This window comes from Chiloscyllium punctatum, chromosome 6, assembly GCF_047496795.1.
Source record: "Chiloscyllium punctatum isolate Juve2018m chromosome 6, sChiPun1.3, whole genome shotgun sequence".
In the NCBI taxonomy this organism is placed as follows: Eukaryota; Metazoa; Chordata; class Chondrichthyes; order Orectolobiformes; family Hemiscylliidae; genus Chiloscyllium; species Chiloscyllium punctatum.
Window position 1 is genome coordinate 64245484 of NC_092744.1, and position 14242 is coordinate 64259725.

The 14242-nt window shown below is 40.0% G+C and overlaps 1 protein-coding gene across 3 annotated transcripts in view; it reads right to left on the reverse strand.

The window, feature by feature from the left end:
* pik3cb (phosphatidylinositol-4,5-bisphosphate 3-kinase, catalytic subunit beta) overlaps positions 1–14242 on the reverse strand; it is a 188408-nt gene that overhangs the window by 68640 nt on the left and 105526 nt on the right. For all 3 annotated transcript variants that reach the window (XM_072572810.1, XM_072572808.1, XM_072572809.1), the window contains 6 exons: positions 11918–12085; positions 10034–10123; positions 4454–4699; positions 2388–2484; positions 2137–2267; positions 379–432 (listed from right to left, as the gene is read on the reverse strand). In XM_072572810.1, coding sequence (XP_072428911.1) covers positions 379–432; positions 2137–2267; positions 2388–2484; positions 4454–4699; positions 10034–10123; positions 11918–12085 — 786 coding nt within the window. The remainder of the gene's footprint in view (positions 1–378; positions 433–2136; positions 2268–2387; positions 2485–4453; positions 4700–10033; positions 10124–11917; positions 12086–14242) is intronic.

The window sequence follows — 14242 nt, forward strand, 5'->3', positions numbered from 1 at the left end:
TTGCTTGCCCACCCTGTTCACCTTCAGAACGTCCCCCTTCAAAACGACCAAACATTTTTGTGTTTCAAATATAGACAACGTAAACCTAGAGTGTAAATTTGATTTGATTATATGATGTGAATATTAAGATCACTATAAAGCTACATAATTGGCATTTATTGTAATCTCTTAATAAATGACAAATATACAAAGCTTAGATGAATTTTATTTGTTAAATTAATGTCCAAATAATACTGACTACATGAAGTACCTATTAAATGGTCACTACCAGCTCAGGAATGTTGATGTTAATGCAACATTATTTTGATATATAAATAACAAGCACTAGATGGCAGCATAGTATACTCTAGCTCATTCTTACACATGCATTATACTTACTGATGTGCTTAGTGTGTCATTGCTTCGTGCAATCTCTGCTGCCTTCTCCAAGATCTTTTTTTTAAAATGGAGGAAGGAGAAATAAAATATAAATTGAAACATTCACACCACAAACACTTTAGCTTTATCTATACAGCAATCTAAACACCGAGCAAGTTTCAAAGATCTGTCTCAAACATAGAAGTCAATAAATTTTACGACATCAGCTCACTTGCTTTCTCCTCAGATTCAGATTTTTCCCACAATCTAATGAAATGGCACAAGCTTACAAATAAAATCTTTACCCCCTGCGCCCGTGTGTTACGATCAAGGAAGCACACCATTCAACGTCGATGGCAAGTCGCGAACTGGATCCATTAGGATCTACGATCGGTTTCTCTCTTTCCACTAACTCTGCCAAACCTGCTGATTATTTCCAGCATTTTCTCTCCCCCTCTCTCTCCCAAATGCCTCGCACCTGCAGTGTTTTGTCTGTGCAGCATTTAAGGACATACTTTTCATTATCCAATTTTTTAGCTGTTTATGTTACTATTGCTCTATTCACCAGTGTAACTTAGAAAAAGACATTTAATTATGCAGAAATGATCAGCTATTACACCTGGACTTCATGGTTTTTAAACGAAAGGTTTACACGTAAAATGTTGATATTGTTTTCTTGCTCTTCAGATAACAAAAAGTAGATACCCAATAGAACAAAGAAAGAACTTAAAGGGCATTTTTCCCGCCCACACTGGAGGAATTTTCAGATTTTCAGTCTGGGCTATAATCTGATAAAAATAGGTCATCTTGGAATCAAAAGGGTGAGATCTGGGAAGGTCAGATTATCTTTACCATCTCTTATCAACCTAGCATTGAAGGTTAAATTACCCCCACCAGTGAGACAAAGAAAGCATGCTTCATTGTTACTTAAAATATTACAACATTTAAAATTAGATTAAATTGATATTTTGAAAGGAAGCAAATCATATGAGGTAAAAAGAAATGAGAAAATGGGTTTATGCCAAACCAGCTAGGAGCTGAAGAGTTGGTACAGGAGTTAATGGCTCAACAATTTCCTTCAAGTCCACAAGCTCTTCTGTTCAATGCTCTGCTGTGTGCAATTTGGAATTTGCAAAAAAACTTGTTTTTCTTTGTTTTTTTCAGACAATACAATGTGTCAGATTTAAATCCAATCCATGGTCGTCCATAAAAAATATCTTTCTTTTGTCATTTAGAGTGAGCAAAGCATTAAAGATTGTTCAAGTCAAATGGGCATTTATTGATGCGATTCCTTATCTCTCCAAGTGAATCTATCTTCTTATTCCCAAACTATTCTTATTCACTCATTTTCTAGTTATTCGCCAGTAAAGGGTAGTGACTACGTAATGCAGCATGATAAGGACGTTGTTCTGTTATCTCTGGGTTTGGGACATAACCCGACCACATAGTGGGGAATAGCTGAAGACAATCTACTGAAATGGCGAAACTGAGGAATGGATGCGTCAGACAAATGAAGCAAATTTGAGTAGAGTTGCAGTTAAATTTGTATCTGACTGTGCTGCACCTCATTTCATATTGTTGAATTGAAAGAGTCAACACAAAAAAAAACAAAGTGAACTACGTCCTCTCTGAAATAGCCCAGGAGCAGCAGAAAATGTCACCAAAACATTTCATGGAAAACTATAACAGGGTCAGAAACAAAATCCAAGCATGAGTAATAACATGTTCTAATAGAAACTTAAAAATAAATATCACGTTTAAGATACAATTTAAACCTACCTTGTCGAAAGCAGGATAGAAAATTGCTACTTTACTGTATTCATGAAACTGAATATGTAGCTCAGTAGCATTCTCAGTGTATGGATTTGTCTGTGTTGTGCCCATGGGATTCAACATTTCTTCCAATTCATCTGGAAATTGAAGGATAACTCACTTGTGAATTACTTGGATTTTGGAAAAGAAATTCTGAAAATGTAACAATTATCTTTTTTAATTCACTTTGAACAAGTTGCACCCAAGGGAACACTTACCAGGGAATGATGACCAGCAGTGCAGTGACAGATCACCACTCTTCAGCTGTCCTCTGAAGTCAAATATCATTGTGTTCACCCATGCAATTGGATAGTGCTAATGGAGAAGGAAGGAAGGAAGGATTCACATTTAACTGATGCCTTTTGCAGTCTTAGGACTTGTTAAAGTACTTAATAGGCAATGAACTATACTTAATTGCAGCAATTGTTACAGCATTAAGAAAATGGGAGTGGGACTGATTGGGGGGGGAGGGGCGGGGGAGGGGCAGGGGCGGGGGGGGGGGGGGGGAGGGGCGTGGGGGGGAGGGGCGTGGGGGGGAGGGGCGTGGGGGGGAGGGGCGGGGGGGGGGAGGGGCGGGGGGGGGAGGGGTGGGGGGGGGTGGGGGGGGGTGGGGGGGGGTGGGGGGGTGGGGGGGGGTGGGGGGGTGGGGGGGGGGGTGGGGGGGGGGTGGGGGGGTGGGGGGGGGTGGGGGGGGTGGGGGGGTGGGGGGGGGGTGGGGGGGGGGGGGGGTGGGGGGGGGTGGGGGGGTGGGGGGGGGGTGGGGGGGTGGGGGGGTGGGTGGGGGGGGAGGGGCGGGGGAGGGGCGGGGGAGGCGGGGTGGGGGGCGGGGGAGGCGGGGTGGGGGGCGGGGGAGGCGGGGTGGGGGGCGGGGGGGGCGGGGGCGGGGCAACCGTGCAAAGGAGCTTGTGCTTCAACATCATTGAACACTTCTGGCCTCGGAGGGGCTGTGGAATGGGTTCACTGAAAATGACACCATAACTTTGAGTGTTAAATTAGGAGAACCTACTCCAGAAACCAGAGGAAGGAAGGGTATGATTATGACCCAAAAGTCTACTCCATGCATTGATCACCCTCTGAGGAACAACAAAACTGATGCTAAAAAGGTTGGTGCATCTTGTTCATTCTGTACAATCACCCATTCCCATGCTAGATCGGAGGCAATAAAATGTTGCCCAGAAGACTGAATTAAACAAGACAACCAGAGGCAAATGGGAGATTTGATAGAACATGGAATTTAGGAGTCCAAGTGCAGGGATGTGACTTATCAGGGTGAGACCTGGAATTTCTTTGATCAACAGCTGGTAAGATATTGCTGATCCACTAGATGGAGTCCTGGCCAACTCTTGTCTAAACCTGATAAGCAAGGAGAACACGTGAATTGGAGCAGCAAACCCAAACCATGAATTAAAATTCCAGGCCCCACTACTCCCTCAAGCCACACAGCATGCTAAAGACAAATAACTTCTGCCTTGCAAAATTATAGCTTGTGATTACAAGCAATAGAATTAAACTATTTTGCATCATAATTAGGAACACATTCACACAATATTGTTGGTGTGAAGTTTTGCACCAATGTAATCTTTTCAAAAGTATGTAAGGTAAAAAAAAAGTATGTAAGGTATAACAGATTAATCAGTTAAACTCCGTTGGCTGGATTATTGGTTTGCAGAGCAGTGTGATGCCAATAGCGAGGGTTTAATTCCCATCACTAGTTTGAGGTTACCATGGCGGATTCTCCTTCCCAACCTCTTCCCTCACTTGAGGTCTGGTGGCTCTCAGGTTAATTCACCACCAGTTATTTCTCTCTAATGAGACAGCAGCCCCTATGGTCTGGTAAGATTATGGCAACAACAATTCAATAACAGATTTTGCTGATTCCTAAAAGAAGCAGACTAAGACTCTTTCTTCTCAAAGTCCTCAGGATATTTTATTCTGGTGGCAATAACGGCAATAACTTACATTAATGCCATGCCTTTAAATGTATTTAAAATGTCACCAGGCTTTTTACTGCCCCATAAAACAAAATTTGACATTAGATCACATTAACTATCAGGGCAGGTGATCAATAATTTGGTAAAGACACAAGTTATAGGGAATGCCTTTAAAGAAGGAAACAAGCAGGAGAGTCTGGATGTTTAAAGCGCCAGTTGAGCTTCCAGGCTGTTACTGCAAATTAACTGCAGAGCCTTTACAAAATGAAACCACTTAACACAGTTCCTATCAGTATTTTGTCTAAGCAATACTAAGAAAGCATAGATAAAAATTACAACATTGAGAAACTCACCACTTTTCCTGCTTTCCGGATGGTCTGATATTTGTTCACGTTCTTTGTTGATTTCTGTTTCTTCACTTTATCCATCACCCCATACACAGCAAAACAGAGTCGGGACATTCTTGGCAGATCACAAACATTTATTTCAAAGTCCAGTGTCTCATTCCACACAAGGTCATTTTTTCCAGAAATCTCATTGCTTACAACAGGTTTACAAAGAAGTTCAGTTCCATGGAAAATCCCAGCCCTGACCTGAACCTAGAGAACAAAACAAAAACATATGATTAGGATCTGGGCCGTGGCCATGGCTGTTTCAGAATTACAGTGCAATTTCACAAGAGGGTCCATGTGAAATCCTTTTTACAAGTCATGACCAATGAGATTTTCTTCACACATAAATCACTGTAATAACACAAACCTAACTTACCAAGGCTGTACAGCAAATAAACTCAATCAAACAGCAACCACGTACTTGCTATGTTTGATAAACTCTTACAGATCCTCATCTCTTTTTCCCTTTAAAACAGGTATTCCAGAATTGGAATCAGTCAATTTTAAAAAAACTGGGTTTTAAATTAGTCAGAGTTAAAATTAATTGCAGAGGACACAAAATTGCAGCAAGCATTCTATTACAATAAATGACTAAATAGAGAACTATCAACACATTATTATTTGCATGTATTAAATTAATTTGTGGGTTTTTCATAGATTTGGGATGAAATTCTGTTTGTTATCAGTGTGAACACAAATTGGGGAATCCTTTTATGATGACATTTTATGACATATGTATTAAAACTGACAAAACAGCAAAAGGAAGTTTACTTCGATCCCTTTCCACCACACAATGATTCAATTCACAAACAACTCCACTTTAACATTGTGTAATTTTTTTTGTAATCTAATAGGAAGAACACAGATAATGTGCCAAAAGGAGTTCTTCTTGATCACATTTTAAAATGAACTATCAAATGACAAATGAAATCAGGTGTTTGATTCTTTCCCCAAACTGGAAGAACATGCAGTATTGCTGCGTTAGGTGGGGGGGGTGGGGTTAGGGGTTTGTTTCGTTGGTTGGTTGTTTGAAGCAGATCTCAGATCTCCTAGCAAAGGGGACCGTGCTGAAACAGTTCTCTATTAACTGTACATTGTCATCCAAAACCCTCCAAATTTGTGTGTGCAGCTGTCAGTGTACTGAATGGCAAGTTTTATTAGTTCGCCACTGACTAGCACAGTGGCTCAGTGGATTGCACTGCTGCCTCACAGTGCCAGGGACCTGGGTTCGACTTCAGCCTCTGATGACTGTGTAGGTGGAATTTGCACATTCTCCCAGTGTTTGCATGTGTTTCCTTCAGGTGTTCCAGTTTCCTCCACAGTCCAAAGATATGCAGGTTAGCTGGATTTGCCATAATGAAATTGGCTGCATGTTCAGGGATTTGCAGGCCAGGTGGATTAACAATAGGAAATGTGGGGTTATGGGAAAAGGCTTAGTCTGGGTGGGATGATCAATGCAAATTCAAATGGGCTGAATGGCTTCCTTCCATACTATGACTGCTAAAATCATTACCAATGTAACCAACATAATTTTTGTATAGAGGACCTGTCAATGCGGACTCAGAAGTTTCAATATAAAGACATTCCAGGCAAAAGTGTCATACGAATAAAGGAGCTGATGGAAGCCCCTCAAGCTGGCCTCACCATTTAAAGAGATCATGGTTAATTTGATTATAATATTAAATACAGGAAGAAACTTCCAAAGACTCAACCCGCTTTTTGAAATAAAATCTTGCCTCAACTCAGTTTTGAAACAACACTTTGTTGTTAATAAAAAAAGTCATCTCATAAGAGGAAGCACCCCCTCCACATCTCCCCTGTCAAGAGTCCTCAGGATTTTGGGTGCTTTGATCCAATCACCTCTATGCATCTCAACACCAGAAGATACACAAAAGTGCCATGATTTGTGCCAAGAAAGTACAGTCTCAGCTGGCTCTTACACAATACGTAATGTATCACTTGAGACACGAAAAGGAATGAGATGTGTTAATATTCTGGAAAAGGGAAACTGTAAAGGATAGCCAGAGGCATGAGAGACAGAAAACAGAAAATAAATATTCAAAGAGAGCAAAGAATATAGAATGAAGTAGAATGGAAATGTAGATCAACTGGACCAAGTTGTACTAATGGCGACATTCTGAGAGAGAGAGAGAGGGAGAGAGAGGATACAAATATATTCCGAATAAAATCAGACTACTACTGAAGTTGAAATACAGACAGAGGTTCAATTGTCATGTCGCCTAGTACAAGTAGTAAAATAAGTATCCAAAAGGTGACCTCCTGAAAACTATTAGACAGCAATTGTATTTCTGTCAGGGCCATCACGTGGAGTTGTGCCATGCTTTGGGTGACTGAACCATATTACATTACACACTGTCAGTGCAAAGAAGGAGCTATTATGCATTGGCACTGAGTATTGCAACTCGTCTGAAAGTGTACATATGCACCACTTCTTGATTATTTGAGGCACTAATCCATAGAATAGAATGAGGAGCAGATTTGTCTCCCTGATTGGTTGTAGTAAACTATTTTTGAACATCGCAAAATCTAAGCTGTAATTACTGCTCTCTGAGGCTGTATACAGACAGTCACTGTAACACAATGTGTTTGGCTGCATTGACAACATGGCAGACTGTGTCACATTGATAATTCTACTGGCTTTAAAATAATAATGGAAAAGGGTAAACCAGATCTAAAAGTTGAAGTTCTAAACTGGAGGAAGAACAATTTTGAAGGTAAGAACGTTCAAAAATTGTTAAGGGGGTAGAGGGATGGAAATGGGAAATGTTCACAGGTAAAGGTATGGCAGGAAAATGGGAAGCCTTCAGAAAAAATGAGTTAATGAGAGTCCAGAGATAGTATGTTCCTGTTAGGGTGAAAGGCAAACCTGGTAGGAGTAAGGAATGCTGGATGACTAGAGAAATTGAGGGATTGGTCAAGCAAAAGGCAGCATATGTCAGGGATATGTAGATAGCAGGGATCAAGTGAATTCCTAGAAGTGACTAAAGGCAGTAAGAGTACATTTAAGAGGAAGACCAGGAGGACAAAAAGGAGACATGAGATCACTTTGCAAATAGGGTTAAGGAGAGTCCAAAGGGATTCTACAAACGCCTATGATGTTATAAGGGGTGGCACAGTGGTTAGCACTGCTGCCTCACAGCACCAGAGACCTGGGTTCAATTCCCGACTCAGGCGACTGACTGTGTGGAGTTTGCACATTCTCCCCGTGTCTGCGTGGGTTTCCTCCGGGTGCTCCGGTTTCCTCCCACAGTCACAAAGATGTGCAGGTCAGGTGAATTGAGCATGCTAAATTGCCCGTAGTGTTAGGTAAAGGGGTAAATGTAGGGAAATGGGTGAGCCGCGCTTCGGCGGGTCGGTGTGGACTTGTTGGGCTGAAGGGCCTGTTTCCACACTGTAAGTAATCTAATCTAAAAATACATGAAGGACAAAAAGGTAACTAGGGAGAGAATAGGACCCCTTAAAGATCAACAAGGCAGCCTACATGTGGAACCACAGGAGATGGGAGAGATACTAACCAAGTATTTTGCAGTGTTTACTGTGGAGAAGGATATGGAAGATACAGAATGTGGGAAAAAATGTCCATATTATAGAGGAAGATCGGGAGGACTAAAAGAGGTCATGAGATAGCTTTAGCAAATATTATTAAGGTGGATAAATCCCCAGGCCCTGATCAGGTGTACTCTAGAACTCTGTGGGAAGCTAGAAAAGTGATTTCTGGGCCCCTTGCTGAGATATTTGGATCATTGAAAGCAACAATTGAGGTGCCAGAACACTGGATATTGGCTAACATGGTGCCACTGTTTAAGAAAGGTGGTAAGGACAAGCCAGGGAATTATAGACCAGTGAGCCTGACATCAAGTTATTGGAAGGAGACCTGAGAGACAGAATTTACATGGATTTGGACAGGCAAGGACTGATTAGAAACAGTCAATGTGACTTTGTGCTTGTTTCACTAACTTAATAGAGTTTTTTGAAGATATAACTGATAGGATTGATGAGGGCAAAGCGGCGGACGTGATCAATATGGACTTCAAGAAGGTGTTTAACAAGGTTCTGCATGGTAGACTGGTTAGAATGGTCAGATTACATGGAATACGGGGAGAACTAGCCATTTGGATACAGAACTAGCTTGAAGGTAGAAGACAGAGGGTGGTGGTGGAGAGTTGCTTTTCAGACTGGAGGCCTGTGACTAGCCATGTGCCACACAAATCAGTGCTGGGTCCGCTATTTTCATCATTTATATAAATGATTTAGATTCAAACATAGGAGGTATGGATAGTAAGTTTGCAGATGACATAAAATTGGTGGTGTAGTGGACAGCAAAGAAGGTTACCTCAGAGTACGAGAACTTGAGCAGTGGGACAATGGGCCGAGGAGTGGCAGATGGAGTTTAATTCAGATAAATGTGAGGTGCTGCATTTTGGAAAGGCAAATCAGGACAGGACTTATACACTTAATGGTAAGATCCCGGGGAGTGTTGCTGATAAGAGAGACTTTGGAGTGCAGCTTCATAGTTCCTTGAAAGTGGAGTCGCAGGTAGATAGGATAGTGAAGAAGGCATTTAGTACGTTTACCTTTATTGGTCAGTGCATTCAGAATAAGTGTTGGGAGGGCATGCTGAGGCTGTACAGGATACTGGCTAGGTTACCTTTGGAATACTGTGTGCAATTCTGGTCTCCCTCCTATCAGAAAAATGTGAAACTTGAAAGGGTTCAGAAAACATTTATAAGGATGTTGCCAGGGTTGGATGGCTTGAGCTATAGGGAGAGACTGAAGAGGCTGGGCTGTTTTCCCTGGAGCATCAGATACTGAGGGGTGACCTTATAGAGGTTTATAAAATCATGAGGTGAATGGATAGAGTAAATAGACAAGATCTTTTCTCTGGTTTGGGGAGTCCAGAACTAGAAGGCATAGATTAAAGGTGAGAAGGGTAAGATTTAAAAGCGACATAAGGGGCAACTTTTTCACACAGAGGATGTGTTGTGTGTATGGAATGAACTGCCAGAGGAACTGGCGGGAGCTGGCAAAATTACAATATTAAAAGGCACCTGGATGGGTATATGAATAGGAAGGGTTTAAAGAAATGTGGACCCAGTGCTGGCAAATGGGACTAGATTAGGTTGGGATATCTGATCAGCATGGATGAGTTGGATTGAAGGGTCTGTTTCTGTGCTGTACATCTTTATGACTCTAAAGACAACACAGTCAGCTGTATAAGATTGCTGAGTTTTTCTGGAGCTAACACCTGACATTTTGTAATGCCCATTACAAAGTCAGGCTGCAAAAAGCTCAGAAAACTAAGGTTTTGTTCACACATTACTGCATCGCTGTATTTAAACAGTAAAAATAACATGGAGCACATTTGCAGATAAATCAGGTTCCACAAAAGCCTTCTTGGCCACCTCAAAACTTTGATTAATACAAATTTGTGGGCAGATGTCCTCTGCTTCAATTCAGAATTTTATAGGAAAGAATACACATTTTTATCATTCAAATTAAAGAGTTCTTTACAGTACTTACTCGTAGTGCTTCATCTGCATTTATTTTGATCCCACGAGCAAGGACAATCTTGAAAGGACTGTTTATATCCCAAACATTACCTGCCATTTGCTAGTAAACAAGGTATAGAAAATAAACAAATAAGCAACTTTGATCTTTGAACAGTAATCGTTAAGTGTGGTATCAAAAACAGCATTGTGTGTAATAACGTATCTGAATAGGTACATTAGAAAATATCTTTTCAAAACAATGCATTAATTGGGATCTGCTTGTAGTATGAGGTTTCAATTTAAGAAGTCAGGTGCTGAGCAAAACTTTGTTTGGAAACCATGGTGTGTCATTAAAGCAGTTACACTAAAGCTAAACTACTCATAAAGTGATTAAATTACAGTAAACCATGTGAACCAAAGGAGTGGTGCATTTTTAGGTCATTTAATTTTTTCCTAGTTATTTTACACCTATTTCAGTTTCAGGCTGTTAGTTATATTTAGTAAATAAGTGATAAAGCTATTTCTAGGAAGCATAAGGAAAGTACAGCTGGCAAAAGCGTTTGCATGACTCTGCTGTTAACAAGGAAGTCATAAATAACATATGGAATATCAGAGGATTACTGCAGGAGACATTTTTCGTTAAATTCAGTTGTATTTGTTGGAGATGATGAAGAAAGCTAATGGTTGGTGAGATATACATGGAATTTCTGATGGTGTATTAATGCTCCAAATGGATTTTAATTCAACTTCAAAAGATAGGTTTTTTTTTAACAAAATTTTCTATACCTTGAAGCATAGAAATAGACAAATTTGCATTAACTCAGTGTTAAACATTCAACCTTTAATTCTAGACACAATGGGACAATTGCTTGCTTTTCTATCATTAGAATAGAGCACAGCAAATCTATTTTCAGACATTTCCTTCCACTCATAATCCTGTGTTCACTGACATCAAATGTACAATGCTGCAAATGTAATTTCATTGACAGTCAATGGAAGCCATAGAACAGTACTTTAGAAAAAAAATGCACATTTTCACTTACCAACGACAGTACCTTTCAAAAGGTGTTACCATTTTACACCAGATAAGGAAACTATCATTTAAAAAGAATTGCATTCATCTAATTTCTGTAGCAACTTCAGTGCTAGCCCAAATGTGCCTTACCTCCAATGTAATTTCGCATGTCCCATAAAGAACAATGTAATTACTATCATATTATTTGTACATAGGTGCTGGACAAGGAATAAATATTGATCGAGACTCCAAGGAGAACTCCCTGCTCTTTTTCAAAATACTGCCATCTGATGCTTTATATCCACTTCGTAGGGCAGCTGGATGTCTCATTTGAAAGAAGGTACCTTCAAAAGGGCAGCACTTTTTAGCATGGACCTTTAGCTGATATTTCAGACCAGGTCTTCAGACATAGAGGCAAAACTGCTACCAACTGACTAACTGGGAGGTAAAGAGACTTTTACTTAATTTCTGGGTAACCAGTTTTTTCTTGAAATAAACAATTTTATAATTAATACTGCCAAGAGTACTATATTTGAGCAGATTATACCATGCTCATTTTTTCCAATTGTTCTTTCCTTTCTGCCCCATCGCAAGCAGTTAGACTTTTTGCAGATTATACTTCGATGGGCAACCCTGCTGTTCCCTATTCATCTGAATTCAAGGTTAGAAACTGGACGTCACCAGATCTCAAGTAAATTTTCACCCATACTTAAAAGCAGAGGAGCCATAGTGTCCCCACCACAACCCAGCAGAGAACAGCTAACATAACAGAAATCTGAAGTAACTATGCTTGAAACTTTACCACGACACATTTGATTAAAAAATGCAAATTAAAAGATCACTTTTTAAAAAAATAATAGATACTAAATCAAGATGAAAGCTACTAACACAATCACTTACAGAAATGGTCCGTCTCTTGGGTGGCAAAGGAAGAGGAAGATTGGATGATTTCCGATGCAATGCCATACCAATAGCTGACATTTCACGATCACACATCTCCTTAATTGTGCTACAGTCCACTAATGTCAGCTGAGGGTGGAGTCCTTTTGACACGCAATTTCTTATATACTGGAAAAGGTATAGAAATCAAGGATTGCATGGGATACCTTGCTCTTGTCCAGAGGGACACTTAAACCATACAGTAGGATCTTCCTCCCCACATACAAAAATGCAGAGTCTAAAATACAAGCCACGCAGACAGTGTAGTAACAAAAATAAACTTGAAAATGAGAAATTTGCAAATGGAAATTTGAAAGGAAGATAAATTACAATTTTACTCCTGAAAAATCACTGTTACATGAGAGAACCAAGTGTACTTTGTTTGCAATCTTGGTTTCACATTGTACCCCAAAATAAGTTTCCAATAAATATTTGCTATCACAAGGGCTGCCTTTTTTCACATCTGAATCATCGTCCAACTTCAATCCTGTCTGAGCTCTTCTACTGTTGACACCCTAACCCCATTCCTTTACCTGTGCTATTCTGGCTGCTCTTCCATGTTCTACCCTGTAAATGTGAGTAAGTCCAAAACTGATCCATTCAAGTCTTCATTTGCACCAAGTCCTGTCACCAGTGTTCAGTGCCTTGCACTGGCTCTGGTCAAGTGATGTCCTGACTTTAAAATTCTTATTCTTATTTTCAAATTCTTCCCTGGACTCAGTGCCAAACCGATTTACAATCTCCTCTAGCCCCACAAAATATGTGTACACATCTAATTCTGGACTCTTGAGTATCCCTTATTTTAATTTTTCTACCATGGTGATTGCACTTTCACTTGCACTGGGTACCCTCCATACACCTCCATGTCTCTTTTCCTCTTTTACTACACTATCTCAAAACTACCCTGTTAACCAAAGTTTTGTCATTTAACCTAATATCTTCTCACGTATCTCGGTGTCATATTTTGTTTTATAATTCTTCTGTGAAGAACCCTGGAATAATACAAAAATATACATGGTTATGAAAACCATCTCAGTGTAGCAACAGCACACAAGTGCTGATCAACTCAGAACTGCTATTATGCTGCAACTGATGGCACTGAACACCTAGTAGCCTATATTTTATTGTGTCTTGTCAGCTCCTGATTGTTTTTTTTAAAAAGATGCATCTAAACTCTTCCCATTTTTCTAGGAGAAGTAAGTGTGCCCCTCCTCCCAGAGCAGCTTGACTGCAATAACTGGACTATTCACATTACAAGGACACCATCATACACTCATTGTAAATAATCCTCCTGGCTGCTGAGTAATACCATCAGCACTTAATTCATTGAGTGGTACACATGACCATTTACATCTAGCTGGGAGGGGATCTGAAGGCCATAACTAAAATTCTAGTACCTCAATCAGGAATCAATTTAGTATATCTGATCTTATTAACTACTCACACGAGAAAGAGAGTCACTGATTGACTATCAGAAGGTACTGGGTATAGCAACGTACAAGAAGTTAATAATAGCAAAACTTCAGCAAAAATCTGTTCTGAAGGTAATTTGCTCTGTAGGGAAAGCTTCTTCTACTCCGCCTTCTATAATGAGTGGTTCTATAATTTTTTGTAATTTGTAGGTGCTATTTATAGTAAGTACATCACTTTATATCACATTTCTACATTTTATGCAACACTAGCTAGATAAAAAGTTACAATGTCCTGATAGAGGCCATGCATTTTGTAACAATCTGGCATTATGTGGGATTCCATCCATCGTTTGAGAATTCAAGGTAAATACAGTTGCAGGTATTACATTTGTTAGATGTTCATACAATCTCAGTCAAGTAAGCTGAAGAAATGCAGAAGGAACTCTATCGCATCTGGGAGGTTTAAACACATAATCCAAGAGGCTGTGGCAGGGGGCACCCAAGAACAAAACAACAGAGAATGTTGTTGTAAGAGATATAGGAAACTCAATGCTATTACAATTACTCAGCTCTTCCTTGAGGCTTTTCCATATCTCTCTGATAATCTGGGTCTTTTCTTTTCTGGGCAGCTTCTATCTCACTGAGGCATCATGAATAACTCAAATCCAACAATCTGCTCGGAAAACTATACTTACATTTTGACAACCGCAACAAATTTTCATTACAGATGAAACAGTCAATCATATTATGTTCTAAATTAGATAACTCCTAACATTGATGAAAAGTGTCAATTTGCCCTTTCACTCAATGTTAACATATCCTTTCAAACCAAACAAAATCACAGTCAAATCCATTTCATAAACGCCAATTTCTT